This window comes from Typopeltis vanoorti, chromosome 19 (genome assembly GCF_054136105.1).
Source record: "Typopeltis vanoorti isolate ZY-2024b chromosome 19, IOZ_Tvanoo_1.0, whole genome shotgun sequence".
In the NCBI taxonomy this organism is placed as follows: Eukaryota; Metazoa; Arthropoda; class Arachnida; order Uropygi; family Thelyphonidae; genus Typopeltis; species Typopeltis vanoorti.
Genome location: NC_143567.1, coordinates 61,012,641 through 61,038,055, shown reverse-complemented (window position 1 = coordinate 61,038,055; position 25,415 = coordinate 61,012,641). Strand labels below are relative to the sequence as shown.

The 25,415-nt window shown below is 33.9% G+C and overlaps 2 protein-coding genes across 2 annotated transcripts in view; both read left to right on the top strand.

Moving 5' to 3' along the window:
* ATPsynO (ATP synthase subunit O, mitochondrial) overlaps positions 1–7,925 on the top strand; it is a 47,796-nt gene extending 39,871 nt beyond the window's left edge. The window contains exons 7-8 of the mRNA XM_090409080.1: positions 2,212–2,298; positions 7,647–7,925. Coding sequence (XP_090265206.1) covers positions 2,212–2,298; positions 7,647–7,760 — 201 coding nt within the window. The 3' untranslated portion in view covers positions 7,761–7,925. The remainder of the gene's footprint in view (positions 1–2,211; positions 2,299–7,646) is intronic.
* Positions 7,926–20,423: 12,498 nt separating this feature from the next.
* The window catches only part of mRpS6 (mitochondrial ribosomal protein S6), a 36,089-nt gene continuing 31,097 nt past the window's right edge, over positions 20,424–25,415 (top strand). Inside the window, exon 1 of the mRNA XM_090409343.1 lies at positions 20,424–20,569. Within this exon, the coding sequence (XP_090265469.1) occupies positions 20,525–20,569 (45 nt within the window). The 5' untranslated portion in view covers positions 20,424–20,524. The remainder of the gene's footprint in view (positions 20,570–25,415) is intronic.

Below are 25,415 nucleotides of genomic sequence, written 5' to 3'. Positions count from 1 at the left end.
CAGTTTAAAGAAATTAGCGAAGGATTGGACTTGGCAAGAAAGTTAGGACGTTATTTTACAGATAATGATAATGGAGCACTTGGGAAAATTCACGAGACAATTGAATATTTGTTTAACGCCATATTATGAACTTAATAAAAAATTGCAGCATAGTGGAAAGCAAAGTCTTATTACTGACTTCTTGATGACTAAATTAGCCGAAGTATGCAATGAGAATTATACAAATGATGTCCAAGAAATTTCAAGTGGTGACGATCTCCAGCCACTTAAAGAACATCTACGAAATGTTATTTCTGAAGACAGTGATGACGATTAAAATATGCACTTTATTTTATTGTGTCTAAAATGTTTATGCATTATGTGCAATGAAATTTATGTACAATTTGTAATTTTTATAATTTTATACTATGTATTTGTCTCATAGTTTGTTTTCTTAACTTACATGAATTAGCTGAATTAAATAAAAATATTATTTTTGTTGGATATGTCATTGTTGTTTATATAATTTAAAAAAAAAACGATTTCAGAACCTAACCCTACTTTTTCTATGTGATCTAAGTCTCGTATAACGCACCGTTTCTATGGAACCTAACATCTGCTTTATATGAGGGTTACCTGTATATGAAGAATAAAAAATATAGGAGAAATTATGGACATACCTTTTTGGATGTTGTTTTCTGTCTCCTTATTATGAAGGCACATTGCCGGAATAAGGAGACAGAAAACATCCAAAAGGGTATGGCCAAAATTTCTCCTATATTTTTATTCTTCATATATTAGTTTTATAACACTTCAGTAATGCCCTAGATTTTTTTTGGGGGGGGGGCGGTAAAGAGCCAATGACATAGTAAAAAAAAGACACTCCTAAACAAAAGTAGGCTATATTAGCCATTAAAATAATTGGTGGGATTATGCTTGAAGAAACTGATGAGACTAGGGATCTTGGAGTTTTAGTAGACAGGAAGTTGAAGTTCAAGGGTCATACAGCAAAAATTGTAAATACAACTCCAAGAATAATGGCAGTGCTGAAATGAATCTTGACATGTAAAGATAAGAATGAATATATAATAATAACATAGAATGAAATTTTTCTTTTCTTATTTCTTGCATCTTCTCTCCATGTAAATTTGTGCACATTTTTATGTGGAACATGGCGTTTACCATTATTATTAGCTATGAACTTTTCTCTAAATTTTTTTAAAACATTTCTGTATGTCTGGTAATCATTTCTTACTCTGCTGTTTGATTCTCCAACAAGGACTTTTCCTTTTTCATTGTGCCAGCTACCTTCTCTAATGCCTCAAAAATATTCCCCCATTTCTTTAGTAGAACTTTCTCTGGGACCATAGGCACAAATAATCCTCGTTGTCCAGTTCTCTGATATTTATCCACATCACTCTACTTGATATTGCCTGCCATTCAAGAAGATTATCCTTGTATTTACTGTTGAATAATAACTACTCCTTCTTTTCCTGGATTGCCATTGCCTGAATATAACAATTTGTATTTCTCGCTTAGGAAGATCTCACCTATTTCAGTCAGGCCTGTTATATCAATCTGGTACTTATCCAGTTCTTCTGCTAGTTCCATTTCTTTTCCATTGATGCTTCTTACATTTATAGTACCAATCTTGAACTCTGCTGATGTTGAGTTGGAATGTGTTTTAGCATTTGTTTAACAAGCAGTATTCCAGCCAACATGAAATTCTGTGATGTACTATCATTTTAAATCATGGTTTAAGCTGTAAGAATACAATTTGGTTGGCTAAGTCCTAAATTTGCAGCCCATCCTTGTTTGTTCAGTATCCAAGTAGATAACAGGGTGCACATGAGAAGGTGAGGATTGGACATTAGGTCAGAAGCCCTAGTCAGTTCTCTGTATTCCTTAAAATACTATGTGGAGGTGTCTTCTCAGTTATACAGCTTTGTTATAGAAAATCACTTTTTATGAAACATTTAGACTTATTTTAGATGGAAAAGGTGTTCTATATGAACTACAGTAGTAAATGTTATAGTTTTAGTGAATTTTTTGAATTTTTATTTATTTATTTTTTTTTTTTTGTTGTGAATCTCATTGTAAAAGCTAGTATATCTATTATTACCATGCATGGATTAAGAGCTAAATAATCCATTAACGACATTTCATTAGCCATAACAGAAATGAATTTTTTTGATCTGACTGCATTTTAATATTTTTGTTAATTCTTTTCAGCCTTTAGATGAAGCTTCCATGAAAGAATTACAAGCTGCTCTTCAAGGTTTTGTGAAGAAGGGAGAAAAACTTTTTGTTCAAACAAAGGTAAGATATTTTTCATTTAATGGACATTTTCTATTAAGATCATCCATCACCACAGGGAATGATTCTTGAATTCAGAGTAAATATTTTAATGTATCACCCCCACCCTCCATGTGATATTCTTGGTATCTAAATTTATTTATTATTATTATTATTATTTTTATTTTATTTTATTTTTTGATATTTCCCTTGACTTGTTAGAGCTGAGTTGTTTATTTTGCAGTATGAAGAACACTAGTTTCTGGAAGGACAAAAAACCTTGCTACTTCCATAAGAGATAGGCTAACTTGCATTCAGTACAAACTCTCATAATGGTTGTTCACCAGGAGGAAAGAAACTCAGGTGCAGAGTAGACTGAGATGTGAAAACTTCTTGGTTGTGTGTGCTGTGGAGGCATGCACACACAGCAACCGACCATTTATCTGATGCCTTTTTGGGAAATTGTTTTTGTGTGAAGATTTAAGTTTGCTAACTTGTAGAGTTGCATGCCTTGCTAGAAAGTACCAATAATGGGACTAATGAATGCTTTTTCATCTTATAAACTTTCAGTTGATTAAAGAAAAAAAATGTTTGTATAGTTGCCTCACAAGAAAACAAAAGAAGATAGCAATTAGATGCATCTTGACAATATCGTAATTTGATCACTGACAGGGAGAGATCTTAATTACAGTAAACTATATACAAAAAGTGTTAATTTCATGTACTATACTTAGTTTGTTTCTGATGGAAGGCTGGTGTTTTTATTTCCTTTCAATTAAATTCTAAAATGAATTCTAAACTACTATTCTGCCCTCCTCCATATAAAAACATTAAACCTAATTTCTTTAGCATTATGCAGAAAATTACAGCAAACAGATATTGATATCTAGTTATGATGTGAAGAGTTCAGTAAACTTATCTGCTAGTTTCTAAACTTAGGATTGGAAGAAAAATGACTTGATAATTTTAAAGCGAATAAAGTGGCAAATTATAGTCAGTGAATCCTAAGATTATTTACAGGTTACTTGAATTACTGTTTGGATGAATTGGGAGAAGGTTAGCTTTCAAATGAAAGCTAACCTTCTCCTAATGAAGCTGCTTATTGAAGTATTCTCCCAGTTTCAGAATCCTTTAGTTAGTAGCTTCTTGTTCACTTGATTTTTTTTTTTTGAATTTTCTGGTATGGTTTTGTCACTGCTTGGTTCGTTTAACAGTCTTTCAAAGTAATTACTCCAGACATCTAGGATATCCTTATGTTCAATTTTTTAATGTTACCTTTGTCATCTCTGATTCCTTTTATGGTATCTTTCCTCCATTTCTAAGCTTCTTCAATAGCCTTCAGAACATTTTGCTGCCTTCTTCATATTTGTTTTCTATATTCTTACCAAAATCTTACCATAACTTTTGTGTAGCTACTTTTACAACAAACCTTGGCGTCTCAGTGACACAGCTCAACTCTCTTGCATTTTTCTCTGTGTTCTTTTAGGGCATGTGTGCCAACTTATTTGCTAGGAACTTCTGGTATGCTTTCTTCTTTTTCTGGAACTGCTTCTTGTATCCACCATAGTGTTTTTATTTTTCTCTCCTTGCAGACAATTTCACCACATACTAGCTGAATCAGTGTTTTCTCCAGAGTTTGTCACTGAGACTCCAAGGTTTGGTTCTTGTTTTCAATTTATTTCATTTTTTTTTCAATAAAGTTTGTATATTTGAGTCTACAATTTACTTGTAAAAGATACTCAACTTTAAGTTTTTTTAAAACTTTCTTACATACTGTTCTTTTCAATGTGATATCCATTTTTCTCCTGTTTAGTACTAAGTAATGGTCACTTCCAATTTCAAATCTCGTGTACACTCTTGTATCCTTGAACAAGCATGAAGATATTACTATCAATAATGACGTAGTCAATGAGGCTTTTCTTATTTCTTGTGTCTTCTCTCTGTGTGAACTTGTGGGCATCTTTATGTTGAAACATGGTGTTATGATCTTCATATATGGCTTCACTGTGGGGTTCAGAAAACATGGTCTGATGCATGAATTCAAAATGATTGCAGTACTTGTGGTACTCTTGTATTGAGGAGTGGGGGGGGGGGGAGATTAAACCAAATGTGAGAATTGAGGGAGGTAAAGAAATATTTAGATGTAAAATCAGATGTACGAGTCAAGAGTCCACTATGTGTATCACACATTATAAAGGAAAATGGTATCACATGATACCAAAATTGGCAATATTAATCTCACCTGTTTACTTTATGTTGTTGATCCAATGCAGACCTTCAGAATTCTTTAATTAGACTGAATAATGGCTGTAACAAACTTTGTATGAAAATCAGCGATAAAGAGACAAAACCATGAAAATGGGCAGGAATACAGAAAATATCCCCTTCTCAATGGGCAAACCTATTGAACAAATAAATTAAATATGAAAATAGAAATAGAATAAACAAAGCTGGTATGGTAGAAAGCCAACTGAATAAGACAAATTACCCACACAAAACAGTTCATACCAGGTTTAGCTTATGTTTCTGATAGTTGAATTAGAAATAAAGCTGCTGATCAAACACTAGAGACAACATATGAAAGTTTTGAGAAAATGTACAAATACAGGCAAATACTTGTAATATATATATATATATATATATACACACACACACAGTTCTGCTCTAAAACTGATCACACCACCATCTCATCCTCTTTCTTCATTCCTTCTTTCTCTGTTCTTTGGAACAGTTTCCTGCTACCATTTTTCCTAATGAATACAACTCCTGGCTTCAAGAAACACATTAACAGATCTTTCTTTCTCTATAACCATTGTCTGCACATGACACAAGACCTATAATCATGACATTGCTATCTCTCATGTATGGAATTGATATAAAATCAAAATAGAAAACATTTCTTATTTCATTTAATATTTTTTTAAAGCATTTACTCTAGACAACTAAAATATCTTTATACGGAGTTCAGTTCTTTTTCTCCTTTTTCAAAAAACTCAAAGAAACATCTATGATAACACTGCAATTCAGAGGGTACTATCATGCAAATTCCTTTAAGAAGAAATCAATACTGCAGTTATCAGATGGCTTTCTAGCAGGATGATAGGGTTCTGAACTTAGGCCACTAATTGTGTTATCTTATCCACAAATAAGATAGTGGACCAGCGCACTGCAATATTTCATGATTGCCAAACTTTTCTCTTGATTGAAATTAACTTGCTGTGGCAACTGTAGTACATAACAAAGGAATAGTTTATTTTTTTTTTTTTAATATTTCTCCCACACATGAAAGATAGAAGAGCCTATAGCAGGCAGATGCTGTGTGGGTGGGTGGCAGGATCAGGAGTTGATATTCTTCTTGAACTGTTGGAGATTGCAGTCCTTTGACTATTCCACATTATCAAGGTGGATGGAATGAAAGATGACTGGAAGTAGCAAGTTCAATGAGTTTAACTATAAGGGGATGTTGAGCAGCTGCAGCATGAGTTACTGTAGATCTGGGCAGAAATGGCATGCTACTTCTGAACAATGGCTGTGGAAATATCTGTAGGAGAGCCACAATGTAGAAACTGGTCTTCTGGGAAAGTGGCTGAAGAGTGTAAGAGAAGTGTCATTCAACTGGACTGCCGTTTTCTGAACAGTATCAAGAATTTTTAGGAAGTGTTAGGTGCACCACCCTGTACGTGAGAACAGTATTCCAATGTGGTCAGATAGGGAAGGTTTGTTATAAGGATTAATTTTGTCCAATTGTGTTTATAATGAGAGCTAACTGAACTGTCATAATAACGTTGTACATTCTTTTAGGATTATAATAAGACACCATCAGTTATATCTCTAAATTTTGCTGAAACAGATCTTTTTAACCATGCAAAAGAGAGATTACAAGCTTGTAGCCATGCATGAGCAATTAGTTAAAATGAAATCATCAACCTATTTATGCATGTCTTCAACAGCTGAAGGTTGTAGTCCAAAGTAATGGAAAATATTCCAGAGGACAGCATAGATGGAATGAAAGAGGACAAAACAAATTGTTTTGGTATTTTTAAAAGTGGATGCTGACCAGCAGCTGAACAAGTCTTTTACAGGCTTAGTGGAAAGTGGAATGGTGCAAGTCAGTTCAGAAGAATAACCTATGAAAATATTTACAGAAAAGCATAATGCAGAAACATTGTCTGAGAGAGGATTATCTCTTAACAAGATTGCTAAGTTTGTTTCCTTGGGAAATGAAGTGAGATCTTTCTTATAAGAAATAAGACAGGACTTTGTTTTGTAGCATTAAAGTTCACTAGCTCATCCTTATTCCATTGGAGAGGTAAGAAGTGGAAGAAGGTCATACTCTCAGGCGAGAACCGTTTCTTTATCCAAGGAGAGCGAGTATCCTATGTGCGCAAATTAATGGCTAAGACTTCAACAAGCCCCTAAACATCCAGCTAAAAAGATTTTCTGGGGTTTTTTTTACACATGAAGGTCCAGGATCACTTGTGCCTGTTGACAGCATGATGAAAAGTGATCAATACATAAATATATTGGTAAAAAGAGTGGCCCCACAAATCCAGAAAGACAGAGAACTCGTCTAACAACAGGATCTTGCTCCATGTCACACTTAAAAAAAAAGTTTCCTCAAAAATCACAACATCCAATTGCTTCAGTGGCCAAGTAACTCTCCTGATATTAATCCAATTGAAAATTTGTGGGCCATAGTGAAAAAGAGATTTGGAAAATTAAATTATGATACAAAGATAACTTAATATAATCCATTACAAAAGTATAGTTTTTAGATGCCGAAATGAGAAAAATGTGTTCTATGTTGGTAGAGTCCATTCCTAAGCGAATTAATGAATTTATAAGGAACATAAGAGCGCATATAAATTATTGGGTAAAGTTGGAGTTTAACTTTTGTACTTATTTTCTTGCAAAATTAAAATTTTTGTTTAAAATGTGAGTGTTTGGATTAATTTGTTTGTTACTGTATTTTATATGGTTTGCTAGATTGAATTTCTTTTAGAATAGCATTGCACTTATAGGGACTTTTCAGCAAATTATCATAGTGAGTTTATGTGTGTGTGTGTATATATATATATATATATATATATGTGTGTGTGGTGTTTGCTATAGTGAGAATTGACTGAATTATTCTTTGTATCTTTTATCCTGAATGTAAAAGAAACCATTTTTATATGTAAAAAAACTTAAAACCTTAAGTTTTTTTAACTTAAGGTTTTAACATTACAAATTTAAGAATTCTGTTTGTATTTATTTTAAAATACAAGTCTTCTGAAATCAATGAAATTTTACTTTCATAATTTTAGTTTTTGTTATAATTGAAATGTTCTTATAGGAATGTTAATTTAAAATTTAAAATATTTTTTTTTTAGATTGACCCGTCTATAATTGGAGGCATGATTGTCAGTATAGGTGATAGATATATCAACATGTCCATGGCATCAAAAATACAGACTTATTCTGCTTTACTTAAACAAACCATTTAGGATTTTTTTAAGCTGCCAATTTTAAATAGATAAAGGGGAAAAACAAAAAAGACTTTAAATTAAGAATGTAAAATAATGTGAAATGTAACAATAGGCAATTTTGTTAGTATAGTCAGTGTACAGGAATAAAAATTACCAGAAAATAAAAAAGTGTGTTTTTAAGTAGTTAGAAGACCATTTTTAATGTATTTTAAATGCAGAAAAAATAATTTATTTTTTCTGTGAAAAAATAAATAAATAGAGATTATAATGATCTGATTAAAACTGAGATAAAATTCATGTAATTTTCCAGTCTACAAAACTAAATTATTGTTTCTGAATCACTTTACCGAATTTTTATGTTTTGCTATAAGCACAGTTGTCTGATTTTTTATGTATGGACCTGATTTCGAGTGAAAAGTGATTCTGCATCCACAGTTGGAGATAGGGGACTTCTGAAATTACTGCCAATAAAAATGCACATAACATATTTCTTGGATTCATTAAAACGTTTTACTGAAAGATTTCAAAATTTATAGTAACCTCTTACTACTACTGTATTTACCAAACTAATAATAATTATATTTAACGAGATGTTGGGAGTTGTATATTTGCAACAGTTTTTTTTTTTTTAACTTGGATTTCAAAGGTGATGCATCAGTTTACACTAATGTTAATCTATTTGTAATTTTCGATTTTTTCATATTCACACAAGAAAAGGTTTATCTGCAAAAATGTTAGTATAATAGAAATTGGGACTAAAATAGAAATAACAAATAATTCATTATAGCCATTGTTCAATTTTAACAGTCATGTGACACTTATATACAGTTCATGGCTATGGATGTTTATAACCAGTTTCTTCAATATATTCAGTCAGTCTTGTATAGGAGTGGGTGCAGTGTTTTTCCTCATGGAAATCTCAGGTATTTCTACCCTTGCAAATCAGGCAAACTGGACAGAAGAATGCAATTTTAAACAGATAATAAAACTAGTCTCATAATGGTTGCCTCAGCCATGTGTCTGATATATTTACCCAGTTCTCTTTATCTTGTACTCTTGTTTAGAATCATGAACTGCCACATGTTCGACACCATTTCTATGAGGCATTTTGTAGTAACTCAGTACAGTAACAATTACCTTTGATCATGGTGATCATCTTTAAAGTAGTTAGTCTTATTTTAAGATAGTTGAGATTCATCAGTTTTGGATTGTTATTTTTCTAGATATCTACTATGAACTGAAGATATTATCCATTGAGGTATTTTTCCATTCTCATTCATTTTTCCTATTTCAAATCCCATTATTTTTTAGTATCCTGGGTAAATCTAAAGATATCACTATCAAAAGAACATAGTTAATAAGACTTTTTTTGTGTTAGTAATGGCTAGTCCATGTCCAGAACAGAGATCAAGCAGGTACTTACCACTGTTACTTCTGCTCTTTTCTCTATATTACTGTGAATTTCATTACCTACTTTGCTGTATAGGCCTACAACAAGGATCAGGTTTTCCTGTATTTCTTTTATCAGCCATCCTTTTAACTTGAAAAAGGCTTCCACTTTTCCCCTACTAGAATTTTCTTTGGGATGATAGGCAAAAGTAAGTCTCATCCATTGTGAAACTTGCCGATCTCACTTTCGTTGAAATTGTTATCTGAATGGATTATAAGTGCCATCTGTTGGAAATAGGTAAACCTCATTTTGCATAGAGTTTATGACAAAGATGAAAAATGGAACGCGTTTTTAAAAACAGTATTTGGTATCTGCTTGCATTTTCACGGAACAATGAGATCAGTGACTGAAAAATAGGAACAATCCCATTAAAAATGGGACGTCTAGTCACTCTACTTTATGCTGTGTATACAACAGTCAAAAAGGGAATACATGCCTAATAACTGTGTGCATAGAATTTTTTGCTTTCAGAATTCTAATGTACAGTCAATTTTTGAACTTGCTATTAAAGCAAATTATATGATAACTTGTACTTATTTTATTTAGTAATTTCTCCATATCTCTTCCATTGTTACGCTCACATATTCAATTTAATACACTCCAATCAATTATTTTTAGCCAGTGCCATGTAGATAATCTGCAGATTTGTTTAGAGTGGCTGCTGTAGATGGTAGTCACTTGAACTTGTGAACTGTTTGAAATGCAAACAGTGTTGAATTTTTGTAACTATATTGATTTAAGAGAATTAATTTAGTGCTTGCAGTTTTACAGGTTATATCTAAATGAAAAAAAAAAAAAAGGACATTACAGCATGGGAGTGGGGAGGACACTCCCAGGTAGATTATATACTCTGTGAAAGAGAATATATGAAGGAGGTAAATGATTGTAAAGCAATACTGGAAGAGTCAGTTTTAGAGCAGTGCAGGCTTCTACTCTTTCAAGTGGAAATAAAAAGGGTAAAACAGATGCAAGTGAAAGGATCATCAAAATAAGATGGTGGAAGCTGAGAGAAAATTATCATAGAGAAGATTTCATCAAGAAGGTAAAAGCACTGATTGCTGAAAATGAATCAATTTGTAGATGGGAAAACAAAATGGAAAACATCTCTAATATTGGGAAAGTGTTTAGAGTGGACAAGGAAACGTGGTGGTGGAGTGAAAAGGTACAAAAGTGTATTAGGAAAAAGAAAATGGCCAAGCAGACGGAGAGAGTAGGTGACGAGAATAACAGAATAGAATGTAGAGAAGCAAAGTACAAGGCAAAGAGAGCTGTAGTAAGATCTAAAGCCTATGCTAACCTGTAAAAGTCTGGATATAGTCTTCTTGTAAAAGTGTTCTTGGGATAGCCAGACAAAAGGAGTGGAAAAGTAAATGCATACCAAGCCAGGATGATAAAGGAAGAGGATAGTACTATTCTTTATGAAGAAATGATGTCTTAGATGGAAATTGTATTTTGAGAAATTAATGAATGACGTAAATAGTGATATACAAAAGGATGGAGAAGATCTGGTAATGGGGTCAATTCCTAACATAACAAGAATGGAAGTTTGGAAGCACTGGGAAAAACGAGAAACCAGTTGGACCTGATAACATCTGCATAAAGTTATAGAAATGTCAGGTGAATTGGACATGACTATTAACACATGCCTTTAACAGAATCATTAAAACTGAGAAAATGCCACAGAGAGGGTATACTCAGGGCCGATGCGAGAGTATCTGACGCCCCTAGGCAAAGAAAATTTAGGCACCCCTATACATTGTCTCTATGCAGTAATTAGTGCGTCATTTTTTTTCGATACCTGAATTCGATTAGTGCGCCTATATACATCTTAAAAATAAATGTTACAGATTTTAAAAATTTTTCTGTCTATACATTTTTATGGCTAACTATTTTAAAAAATCACTCACTAGAATGAAATAATTTAGTTACCGAGTTATTTTTAATGGCATAACTACACTACTTCTATATATATACCAGGATTTCCCAAACTGTGTTCCGCTAGAAGTTCCTGGAATTTGTCATTTTAGTTTTCTAAGCATTTTTTATGAATAAATATTTTATAGCGGAAATATTCTGAGGAGAATATGTCGAAAAGCTCAGATCCAGAACGCCTAATAACATTTGTGTATCGTTAATTTTCATACATCGAAACCTTTCAACATTTGGGAAAGAGAATACCGCTGTTTATGATCGGTCTTAAAAATTGCCTGCAAGCGGATTATAGCAATCGGCAGCGTCCTCTGTTCTCAAAACTGAAGGAAATGACATCTGTGTAGCAAATGTCAGTGACCAAGTGGCATATTTTTAAACATGGAAATATTCATGAATTATCGTTAATTTTCACACATTATTCTATGTATACCATATTCTCTTTCCCGATTGTTGAAAGATTTCAACAATCGGGAAAGAGAATACCGCTGTTTATGACCGATCATAAAAATTACCTGCAAGCCGATTACAACAATGGCGGCGTATAATATTTTTCGTACAAGCGAAGTTTTTAAGCAGCAATACAGAAGCTGATCCTGATGAATAGAGAAGCAGTAAAATTTGCAGAAGAGTAGAAAAGGCAATAGGGCCATACTGTCGGTTGTATGAATAAAAGAGACAAAATGCCCGCCAAACTACGTTAGCTCAATTCTTTGTTAAGAAGTAGAATAATAAAATTTATATTCTGAATATGCCTTATTGTTGAATATGCTTGAGCCCTTTATGAATTAAGGTATGTCTTAATTCATAAAAGAATTAAGACACCTTAATTCTTTTATGAATTAAGGTGTGCGGCCACCGCACGAAGGAAGACTTGGTTTCGAGTCTAGTCGGCGACTAGAGGAAATTTTTCTAAGCCTTTTTTCGACCGGTTCCCGAGTTAGTCGATCTCTGGCACGGGCAAGCAAGTTTTTCCTCCCGGAAACTCGGGTTTTTCGTCCTGTAAACTCAAGAAAATCTACCGTAGAACCCACATTATTTCAGACATTAAATATATTGTGTTAGGGACCACGAGATGGCGGCACATTTGAGCCGTCTCTCTTCACTGAGTACCGCTTAATTAGTGATAGCCTTGGGCCATCTATCTCTGATTGGTACCAGTGGAGATTGAACTGCCCACTCAGTCTCCAAAAGTTAGATAGGGCTAAATGGCCTCGCCTACTCCCCGTATATGGGGAATAAAAAGGCGTTAGCTGATTTTTTTTTTTTAATTCTTTTATGAAAAAATTAAGGTTCAAAAAAGAAATTTGAAGAACGAATTATACTTTTTCCCATATTCGATTAATGCGCCTGTTTTAAAGAACGTATTAGGGGCACTAATTGAGGGATTGCTGTGTGTGTGTGTGTGTGTATATATATATATATATATATATATATACACACACAATTATGAAAATTTAATCTTTTGCTTTGGCAAAGTTTTGAATTAATTCATCTATATTGATTGTAGATGCAATTTCATGCTCTATTGAGGGATTGCTGTGTGTGTGTGTGTGTATATATATATATATATATTTTTTTTTTTTTTTGTCATGCTCACAAGCACACGCACATCTACACGTGGATATTTATAAAAATAATATTATGAACATTGATATATAAAATATATTAATCAAACCCAATACATTTGTATACATATATGGTTACTCCTAATATCTGTATAGCAAGAAAATTATTACATCTTAAATACAAAAATTATGAAAATTTAATCTTTTGCTTTGGCAAAGTTTTGAATTAATTCATCTATATTGATTGTAGATGCAATTTCATGCTCTATAGATATTATTGCTAGACCAGCGAGTCGTTCCTGAGCCATTGTAGAGCGAGTGTAAGTTTTTGTAAGTTTTAATTTCGAGAAATTCCTTTCTGAACTTGATACCGATACTGGCAATGTCGAAAAAATTCTCAGCAATAAACACATTTGGAACACTATTTTCTAAATTATTTTTGCATATGTACGATAGGACATCTAATGAAGTCTTTTCTGGAATTCGCCTTGCTATTATTTGTAATTCACTACATAAATCTGTTCTGTCAATATCTCTAGAATTATCATGTGTTAAATAATTTTCCAATATCAAACATTTTTTAAGCAATTCTGCTGAAGTAATTTTTTGAAATTCATATATATTTAAAAGAAAACCAAATTTTTCGTTAATTGTAGACATGTGCTTGAATTTGTCATCAACATGCAATTGCGGTATCAATAATTGAAAAATAAAAATCTACCTTCAATTTTTGTTTAAAATCTTACGAATTCATCCTCTGCTTCATACACAAATTGTTTCTTTTTTTTTCTAAGTCTGTTTCTTGTTCAAAATTAAGCGTTACACCTAAGACCTCAGCGATTTTTTCCGCATCTATTAACATCTTTTCAAATTCATCCTCATTTCGGATTTTCTTTAAGGAATTCTTTGTATCATTAATACAATTTATGGCACCATTTATATCAAGGCTCGTATTCAGCAGTTGTTTACTTATAGAGTTTATTTCAAAAAGTATATTATACCACATTACTAAGGATGCGATAAATTTGAACTTCCTTAAAGTTTTAAGAAGACTACTTGCTCCTAATTTCATGGTATTTCCACTTAATCCACGTTAACTATCATCTTGAGATATTTCTTGCAGTGCTTCGCAAACATTGGATAAATTATATCTTGGGGACTTTAATGAGTCAATCGACTTTTCCATCGTGCATCACAGACTGGTTTCAGTGTAAAATTACTTGTCTTTTGAGGTATTCCCATCGACGAGTCGAACCGGAAAAAAATACATATAGACGATGTACCGCGTCAAAAAATGCTGTGGCATCTAAAGTATTAGCAGTGCAATTCACTACTAAATTTAATGAATGTGAACTACAGGGTGAATACATTGCTCTTGGGTTAATATTTGAAATTCGTCGCTGCACACTTTTTACATCACCTTTCATATTACTGGCGTTATCGTATCCTGACCTCGTAAATCTTGTATTGGTAATGAAAATTTGTCTAGAGTTCCTAGTATTTCATTTCATAAAAATTCTCCAGTGGTATTTTTTATTTCTATAAATCCCAAAAAGTGTTCTTTCAGAGAAGCCGTGCTATTACTAGTGTCTACAAATCGAAGTACTATGCTCATTTGTTCTGTGTGACCAATGTTGGACATAAAGTCAATAATTATGGAAAAATATTTTGCGGCAACAACAGGTTCTAAAATTTTCTTTTTTATCGCATTGGCGAAGATGTTTATTATTTCATTTTGAATATCCTTTCTAAGATAAGATAATGCACATATGTTTCTTTATCTTTTATTCTTCAAAGATGTTCATTCATTATTGGATCAAACTTGGCTAGAAATTCAACAAATTTCAAAAAATTTCCGTTTCCATGCGAAAACAATGTCTCATTTGTTCCCCGAAATGATAAATTTTGAAGCAATGTTTCTCCTCTTTTCTAATAACTAGCAAGTTCTCTTCATCAATGGTTTTCTTTTCTTTTATTCGAATTTCTAATTCTTTCCACTTATGGTAATTTTCGACATGTCTTCGACTTTTTTCATGTGCAGCTAAAATAGAAGAAGCATTTTTCCAGTCCCTCAATCCAGAATCAGCAAGGTTAATCCGCCATTGATCAAATAATAAACAGCAGAAGCAAAATGCAGAATCCGTAGATTTTGAATACAATAACCACAAACGCTGCATTGTCTCGCCGTTAAATAGTCTTCGAGTATAATGAGTCATTGAAAATCTTTTATTATTGCTAACTTTCGGAAAATAAATTATAATTTAAATTTGTAAAATGAAATCCTTTTATGATTGGATCTGTAGAACAACCAGCTTCAGAATCAACAATACTCATATGATCTGTAGATTTCCCCTTCGATGTTTTAATCTAATTTTTGGTATCTGTAGAATTCTCCAATTCATTAATCGAAACTACGGACGAATTATCCAACAAATAATCTTGAAATTTTTCTTCTTATATGCGATTACGATCTTCTCGGTAAAGATATTTTAAAAATGCACCTTCTTGTTTTTTCAATCTTTCTTCCTTTTCCGCTTTACGTTTGCCATATTGAAAACCCGATTTCTTTTTATCCATTTTCAAAATCCAGTAACTGAAATATTTATAAATAAAAATAAAATGAATTATAAAAAATATGGACTTTAAATTATTCAGTAATTCACAAATAAATTTTTATACACTTACTTAATGAAGTATTTATCAATTATATATACCTTATAAGTTATAACTATATAACTTATCTATCATACATTTATAATCTAATAATTCAGCAATATCGTTTTTTATGAACATAATTGACAAATTTCTCAAATGCATCTGAATTCTGTAAATATTTTTAACGCGTTTAAGTACAGAAAATGAGCGTTCACCGCTAGTATTACAAACAGGCAATGTCCAGGGCCGCATTTATGTTTTTGGAAGCCCGAAGCGCAACATCATCATGAGACCTCAAAAATAAGCACTTTTTTTTAGTTTATTGAAAATAAAAGTCAACATTTCCATAATAACTAATTTTAATAACACAATGCAACACTGGTATACATATATTTGCATTTTAAAAAAAGAAAAATAAATCAGTTCAAATTTAAATTAAAAAAATCAATAACTAAAAATTTTTTTTTCTAGCTTTGGTTTTAGCAAATATATCTATAATGTCATAATTAATCGAGTCCATTATATCTGATTTAATGCATAATAACGACAGGTCACTTGTTTTATTTTGGTGCAAGTTGCTTCTTAAATATTTTTTTATTCGTTCAACACTGAAAATGATCATAGTTGCTACAAAAATTCTGAATACTGAAAAAATATTAAAAGGTATGGTCATAATTTAGTATAAGGATAAATTTATTTAAAAAAAATTAAATGCAATCAAATTAAGCTTGCTAATCAAGGCAAAAATAAAAACTTCAACTGTAAAGTTCAGATATGCTCACTACACATTAAAATTTTGAATTTACGGTAATAAAAATTGTAGCAAAAATCATATTTATGGAATTACAACATGGACCTAAATATAAATATAAAACGTTTCAGTTTGCAGTAACATTCACAGTATGCTTCCCTGGTTGACAGAATGGTTAACGTATCTGCTTTCCAACCACCCAACTTTAGGTGAAAGGTAAATTTGTCGCCTAGTGAGAGACCACCTTACTTACTGGAGGCCTGGGATTAACGTAAAAAGCATATATATATATATATATATATGCTTTGTAAAATTGTAAAATATATTCTTCATCTTCCAGGAAGTACAGCACCTCTTGAGAGTCTATTTTCTGCTATGAACAGTATGTGGTCAAAGGAGAAATCTAGATTAAGTGATGAGGCAATGATCTCTATTTTAGTTGTAAGACAAAATTGTCACCGAGCGTAAGAAGTTTTATGATGAGGTATTGAAAGACCGAAATTTGCTGCTTAAGATCACTTCATTGAAGAAATATTTATGGTACGATCTTAGTAAAATACAGTCCCCCCCCCCCTATGTCTACCTAAAATTTTTTGTAAGTTCTGTCACTGAAGAACAATGGTAAACTCAATATGTTTATGAAATAAAGCATTTTTTATCGACTTACTCTTTCATTAATACAGAATATTACATAACCCCCCGTCCCGTTCTTGTCATCCCAATGTCCCGTTTTGGTCTCAAGGAAATATGGTCAGCCTTGCTGGAAATGCCATCTGGGCCTGGTACTTTCCTGTTCTTTAGATTCTTGACTGTTTCGCATATTTCAATGGGTGACGTTGGTTGAGTATCATTTCGGATATTTGTTTCAGCATGTGGTACATGCTGGTGTGTATTTTCCTGAAGAAATCAAGGTCTGGATGCATGTAGTTTGAGCTGCATTGTTTTTCTAAACTGTTGGCAAACGCTTCTGCTTTCTTAGCATCATGATAGACTAAACTTGTTTCACCACGGATTGGTGGTGAAACATGTTGATCATTCCATCGAAGGTGGAAAGGGTTTGCAGTCTGTTCTGAGAGCCTTTGTCATTTTCCATAGTGATCTGCAATGTTTATGGACGGTAGTTTCGTTTCCCACTTTAGTGCTTGTCGGACTGATGGCTATATTGAGGGTTTGGCAATCTTCAGGCGCCAGCGTCCTGTGTTACCGGCAACTAATCTATTCTTCTCGAGCATGAGATTCTTGATTTCTTTTTGAGAGGCGGTCGGTCTTTGAGCGTGGCACTGAGAGGTAGCAGCTTGGAGTGCCGTTGTTATCTGTTTTACAAGTTGTGCATTGAAGTGTTAATCATCTCTTCAGATTTGACCATGAACTCGAGGAGTGCGTTAGGTAGCTTTCCCAGTTGATTATTAATAAGTGGTCAAGAGTGTTTTCTTATTCTAAGCTTAAGTGAAGTAGTATTGGGTTGTGGTCAAATCTAAGGGAGGTGGTACGGGTTAAGCCTGAATTGGTGAGCGAAATTACGGAATATGGCGATGTCTAAAACGCTGGGACTTCTTGACGTGCCATAATATGTGTGTTCTAGAGGTTCCACAACCTCGATATCCCTTGTGGCGATGAAATCGTTGAGGATTTCGTTAAATCGTCTGCTACTTGCACTGCTCAATTCATATCTAGTATCCCCACTAAGTCGGTTTCAAGTAGCCGTTTGCTGGTAGAGTTGTACACAGAGTAGACCGAGTTATCTGCACTGGCTGTCTGGATATCCACTCTTGTAATCTCGATGTTATCGGTTGAGGTTTTATTTCACTTTGCTCAGTGTTGTGTGTGTGTGTGATGAAGATACCCGTACCACCTCCCTTGAAAGCCAGCAAGTCGTCGTGATATAAACTGCAGTTTCTGAGCCTTGGATTGTCGGCTGCACAGAGATACGGTTCGTTTACCAGGATTAGGTAGCTCGTCGTGAATTATTGAAGTTGCTGCATTTGTTTCATTGGCTGTTGTCATTCCATTAAACGATCTGAATGAAATAAAGTCTTCCACTTTCGTTAACCATTAGTTAACGAAATTGATTAGTGTGAGATTTGCTTGCATTTATCTCGCAATACAGTTTGTGGCATTTTGACTGGGATTGTATTTGTAATGTCCAATAAGCATATCTACCAGAAAGCCTCGAATCCCTTGAGTTGCTAAGGTTCCGATTTTGTTACTTTTTTTAGACTCCATCACTTCCGTCTATGAGGCGTTTGCCTGAGAAAAATTTTTTTGTGCATGTTGGGATTTTTCGGCGTTGGATGCGGTAGGTCAGTGGAAGTGACCCTTGCTTCCTCTGTGCTTGGTCGCTCGAAATTAGACTTAGGTTGAAGTCTAGTCGCCGACTGGAAGAACTTTTTCTAAGCCTATTTTCGACCGGTTCCCGAGTTAGTCGATCTCTAGCACAGGCAAGTGGGTTTTTCTCCCGGAAACTCGGATTTTTCGTCCCATAAACTCAAGAAAATTGACCGTAGTACCCACATTATTTGAAACAGTAATATATCCTGTTAGGGTTTGTTACCAAAAGATGGCAGCACTTGTTTGTAAGCCTCTTCATCGGTGGCTGCCTATAATTAGTGATAGACATGGGCCAGCTATCTCTGTTTGGCAACCGGTGGAGATTGAACTGCCCACTCAGTCTCCAAAAGCTAGATAGGGTATAAAGGCCTCGCCTACTCCCTATATGGGAATAAAAGGCGTTAGCTGATTTTTTTTTATTTTTTTATTTTATCGGATCCAATGGGTTTTACTGCATCTTGTTCTCAGCTATACCTGAGTTGGTTTTTCCAATTTCCTAGAGATTTGGTATTTTCTTCCCCTTTTCCCCTTTATAGTTTGTAGTGTGTGTGTGTGTGTGTGGTCCATCGCAGTTGGAACATTTTGTCGGTTCTATTCTCTGTTTCTTGCATATAGTCGTTGCATGATTTCCAGCACTTAACGTAAGGAAATTCGGTCATACATCAGCGATGTGAATGGCCAAAGTTTTGGAAAAGGTGGCACTGGCCATTTGATGCTCTTCGACAAAGATTCTGGCTTGATGATCACAGTCGTGAGGTCAAAGAAATTGTGCTGCTCTTTATTGATTTCGACCAGCATAACCGGCTTACTTTGATGGGCTCATTGTGTCAATCTCTAATCTGCGATTCTGGAGATCGACCTCCACTTCTTCTGTTGTCACTGATTCAATAATACCAACAGCACCACCACCTTCAGTTTTTTTTTTTTTTTTTTTTTGCTTTTCAATGCAAAGGTGTAGTATTTGACTCTTTTTTCACCCATGAATTTGGAGATTGCGGGTAGTCGGTGATTATCGATTGAATGCATATGCTTTCGTTGGCGTTCTTAGCCCATCTGAACCTATTTACGGATTTTCAGAGCTCAGGATAGTGCAGTCCACTGTACTATGTCTTGTAATATGGTGGGCGGTATCCTTTCCCTTTTCTTGGTCTCTGCATCCATGGCCATTTCTTTGTTTTAATTAATTTCCTTGAGCTCTTTTTTTTTTTTTTTTGTGACTGACTTTTTGAATACTATCGGAGTCTCTGCTAGGCTGTTTTATGGCTGTCCCTGTTATATTACTGGCCTGATGTTGGGTGTATTGGGAGAATGATACTCTCTTCCCTGAATGTCAGTTAAAATCACTGAGTCTTGGGCCAGCTATCTATGATTAGCTAAAGGTGGAATATGGCTATCTCCAGTTTCAATAAGTTAATTAGAGCTAAAAGCCCATCCACTCCCTTAAGGGAATAAAAAAGTGTTAGAGAATTTATTTAAGTATTTATTTCATCTTTGAGTCTGGCTGCTTATGGAATGAAAAGGCGTTAGGAGATTTTTAAATCCGTAGTGTGTATTCGTCAATCAACCTTCCCCCCACACCTTAAGATATCGCAATCAACCTTCCCCCCACACCTTAAGATATCGCAATCGACCTTCGTGAATTTGGTGTTTGTATTTCGTCTAGTCATATGACAGAACTAGAGTTACTTTCAAGTCACTTTTACATCTGTTTTGAGATGTGTTACATCTGCGATTGGCTACGATTTAGCTGACTGTGGTTAATTTGGCTCCAGCATACCCTTGAGCAAACTACCTTATGGAACAATTTCGAAAATTGAAAATACTAGTGTTCTTTATCAAACTTAAACCCATGCTGTTGTTTCTCCCTTTGGCCTACTTTAGATAACTTTTATGCTTTGCCGTTTTGTGTGTGTTAGTGGCATAAAACCTGCGCGCTAAATAAAAACTTTTGCGTGTATGCGTGTTAGCATTTTGAAATTGCCGCAACATGTTATGGCGCTGTTACTAGCACATGTACATGTTTTGCATAAAATGTTTCTTGGGTGCTATTAGTAATAGTTGGCTCTATTTTCAAAGGCGTTTGTTTGAAAGATAAATAACAATGCCATCTTACGAATTAGGGTTAGTAATGCGCAAGATGACCCAAGTAGGTGTGATTTATGCATTTTGTATTAAAAAGAATGCAGCTATTAGCTTTTAGTAAACGTTATTATTGTATGGCATATCAGGAATCATCGCGTTAATCACTTTACACTACATTCCCAGGCAGCGGGAAGTATTATCTGAAGTGGGCATTATTATTATTTTTATTTATTTTATTTTATTTTTTAAATGAACTCTCGCATGTATTTGTTATTTCATCCAATTATTTTAACATAGCATTCAAAATACTCCACATATTGAAAAAATTCCCAGCCATGTCGCTAAATATTTTATTGTCGTTGGTGTATTAAGTTAGAAATTAAAAGTTGTACTTTTTAAAAAACCTTGTACTTAAAAAAAAAAAAAAAAAAAAAATGTGTACTTTTTTTATCTTTTTGTTGTATTTTACTTTTAGCTTGATTTGAAGTATAATTCAAATTCGTTTTATTTTAGAAAGTTGTTTTAGAACAACTACGTTTTATTATAATCAAATACCTGTTAAGAAAACTCTAGATCAAGACGCTTCTTATGAAGTGGTTGGCCGCCCAAGAATTTTACAAAAAAAAAAAAAGGGGGAAGTTTTCCCCTCTGTTTAAAAGTTGAAAAAAACCACTAATTTATAGGACTGTTCAATTACATGTAAAAGGTGTTTTTTTTTTTTAATCCCTGCAAACTGCTAAAGAACACATGCATGACATGTATAGTAGACCATGTGACCTTTAAAAGTTGAATGAAAGCCTTGGCTAATTTGACATGATGATGATGATTGTGTAATTATTATAATCATTATGATAATAATGAAAATCATCATGATAATAATGGGAATTGAACTCCGAGCTTTTCCAGTCAAACAGCCATCGAGAAATGGAATATCCATTGGAAGAATGTTGGGACTATGCATGATGCTAACTATGAAAATATGTAAATGCAAATGATATTGAGAGTACTTTAGTTGTATAGTCTATAGATTATATAGACCAGGGATGCATATTTTTCTGTTCGCTAGAAAGTCTAATTGAACAAACTAGTTTTATTAGCCAAAAAAAAAAAAAAAAAAAAGCCCATAGGTATTTCAAACAACAATTAAAAATAAATAAAAGACACTTTAGCCTAATGCTTACTTGATTCATAGTGAGCTAATGTGATGTTTAAAGTCAGACACAGTCACTAACATGCACATTGCATGCTTTCTTTGCTCAGCTGTCTTAAGATTAAAACCTCTGCAAAAATATTTCTTTCGCTGGTTTAACGCTTAAGAGGAAATGTGAAAATTTTGGTAAGATAGCAGAGAAGCAGTCTCTTGGTAACCACAACCTTTTCATATGTATAAAACTATATCCTTTGATTAGCTAACTGAATGGGATTCAAACAATCTGCTGTGCTGCCGTTTCATCATAGTACAGACTAAAGAATGGGACTTCCTTGCTGTGTTAAATTATACATGCCTTGAACTCCTGTGGTAGATAAATTCATTTGATTTACAATACAGTTCTCATAACTATTGTTATACAAAGAGTTCTACGCTTTCTTTTCTTAGTCATTCTTTTCAAAAATAGTCAGAATTTTCTTGACATTAATTAAAACTGTGGTGAGTAAAATTGAGAGCTATATTATTGTTTCTGACTCAAGACTTGTAGAATGGATATCATTATTTCCTTTCTACAAGTGAAGCCACTTTTAATTAATCCTATGATCTGCTGAGCTTCACTAGTTATTTTTCCAATACAATTCCTGAATTTAAATTGTAATTAAATTCTAACAAAAGACTAATAGAAATCAAGACATTGAGAGGCCACATAATAATTGGTGCATATGCACAAGAAGAGGGAAAAGAAGACAGTAATATATTTTATAAAGAATTACAGAATGCCATAAAACAAAACCGACTATTTGCTACTAGCAGAAGATTTAAATGCCAGAATAGGAAACAAAAAATGCAAAATAAACATAAATAAATTTGGCGAAGATACATGTAATCAAAATGGTCACAGACTGTGAGATTTTGTCATTTATAATAATATGAGAATAACGAATTCAGTGTTTAAACACAAGGAAATACATAAATATACTTGGTCAACTGGAGGATGCAAATCAGTAATTGACTATTTGAATACAGTATTGCAAATTTTAAATTAGCAGAGTTAATTTTAGATGTAAGAGCATATCGAGGCTTTGAATTAAACTGATCATTATATGGTATTACCAAAAATTTTATTTAAACCAAAGTGGCTAAAAATACATTCAGCATCAAATTCCTGATATGAACCCTCAAGGAGGTGTACAGGATATGATAGTAGTACATCATAACTTCCTATCTACAATTTTCCTCCAAATCAATCTGTTACCTGTCAAGAGTCCAACATTATCAGATCTTATATTTCTGTCTTCTAAGGCACTTTTCACTGTATCAATTCATCTATATCTTGGTCTTCCTCTAGGTCTTTTTTCCTACTAACCTGGCAGAGAACACTTGTTTTGCTAATCTTTCCTATCCGATTCTGTTTAAGTGACAAGGCCAGCTGAGATTAGCTCTGCTAACACATTTCTGGATGCTAACAATGTTAAGTTCTTTCCTAATATCCTTGTTTTTAATATGCTATTGCCACTATGTCATCTGTTCATCCCTCTAATCTTTCTCGGGACTCTCATATCTGTGGTCTCTAGTCTTTGGTAAAGTGTTTTATTTCTAACCCAGCTCTCAGATCCATAATTTAAATTTGGTTTGAACACTGTCTTGTATACAGCTTGTATACATACTGGCTTTGCTGATTCTGTTGACTATTTCCATATTTAATTTACCGTGTTCACTAAAAATTGTCCCTAAGTAGCTGAAATGTTTTACTTGTTCTATAGATTCTTCATTCATGATACAGTTGATATTTTCAATGTTTCTGTCTATTTTCATTGTCTTTGTCTTGTTACTGCTGATTTTCATACCAAATTTGTTACAACAGTTATTCAATTTAGTCAATGAATCTTGCAGACTTGTAGCGGATTTATTTAAAAGTATAACACCATCTGCATAAAGTAAACAGCTGAAATTGACATTTCTAATTTTCATATCAAGTTTAATATCACTTCCCTTCATAATGCAATCCATATACATAATGAATAACAGAGGGAATAATGTACATCCTTGTCTGACCTGACACCAGATTTAATATCAAACCATCTTCCTGTACTTCCTTCAGTTCTAACTACTGACGTGCAACTCAAATGAAGACTAAGTATTGCAATATATAATGCCCCATTGACACCATACAATTGTAGCATTTTGAATAGCTTTTCTCTTGTCACCTTATCATATGACTTGCAGGTCTACAAAAGTTAAATACAGATCTTTGTTATTCCTACAATCTCTCAACTATTTATCTTAAAGAGTGAAAATCTGATTCTGATGGCCTCTGAAATTGTGGAGTGAGTTCGATGGACGAAAGGATTTATATAAGATGGATGGGTTATGTTTGAATGGATTTGGTGTACGGAGGCTTGAAAAAGTATTGATGAATGAAGTGGAAGTGGATGTACAGACTCGGAAACTAGATTTATTAAGGGGGGGGGGTAGATATGCAGACTTGAGGGAGGCAGTTGAGTGTATGAATGAGTATAATATGCCCGAGCAAGTACGAAGGACAACAAATCAGAATGGGATAGTTAGTATAAGGCATCAAAGTAGGAATGGAACTAATGGGCTTCTGCAATTCGTGTACACTAATGCCAGGAGTATTAGGAACAAGAAGGAAGTGTTTTTGGCCTTGGTTGGCACTTCCAGGCCACAGGTTGTTGGTATTAGTGAAACATGGCTGACAGAAGATGATAACGCTAGTGGGATTGAATGTGATGGGTATAGCGTGTTCAGGAGTGACAGGGTGAATAAAAAGGGGGGAGGAGTGTTATTAATGATAGCTGATGAGCTGCAGCCAAGGAGTATAGAAGTTGAACTGCAGGATACAGAAAATAGCACATTTGAGGCTGTTTGGTGTGAGATCAAATCTAGCAGAATAAAATATACAATTGAGTGCTGCTATAGACCAGGCGATGGAATAGATGGTGGGGATAGTATGCATAGGCAAATAGAAGAAATGAGTGGAAGCAGGGTAATTATTATGGGTGATTTCAATTATGGTAACATTGACTGGAAAGAGGAGAGGGCACATGGGAGGAAGGAATTGGATTTTATGTGGTTATTAAGGGACAACTATCTGCGACAGCATGTAGTGGAAAATACTAAGGGGCAGAGAGTGCTTGACCTAGTAATTGCATCTGAGAATGTAGCTGTAACGAACATGACCATGCTGCTGCCAATTGGTGAGAGTGATCATAAGGTCATGACTTGGGAGGTGGCTAAAGGAGTGGAATTTACAATTAAGACAGGGTACATGTGGAATTACCGGGCTGGTAAGTATGACAAGCTTAGGTGTGTGCTTGGCTCAGTGCCATGGCATGTAAAACTGCAAGGGCTGGATGTTGATAGTGCATGGGAGGTGATTAAGAAGTGTTTGCAGGAGGCAATGGTTGACTGTATACCAAGAGTCGGAATAATAAATCAAGTAGGGGTTAAATGGATTAATAACACTATTAAACTTGAGCTGCAAAAAAAGAAACAATTGTGGAGGGAATTTAAGGAGAAAGGTGACCAGCAGGTGCAGGAACAGTATAAAGCTCAGGCCAGGATGGTAAGAAAAGCAAAAGCAGATTACGAAAGAAAATTGGCCATGCAGGCTAAAGAGAATCCCAAACAGTTTTTTCAATATGTTGCAAGTAAAAGGAAAAATGCTCATGGTAGAATGTAGGGAGGTAACCGAATCAGTCGATATTGTGGAATTACTGAGCGAGCACTTTGCAAGAGT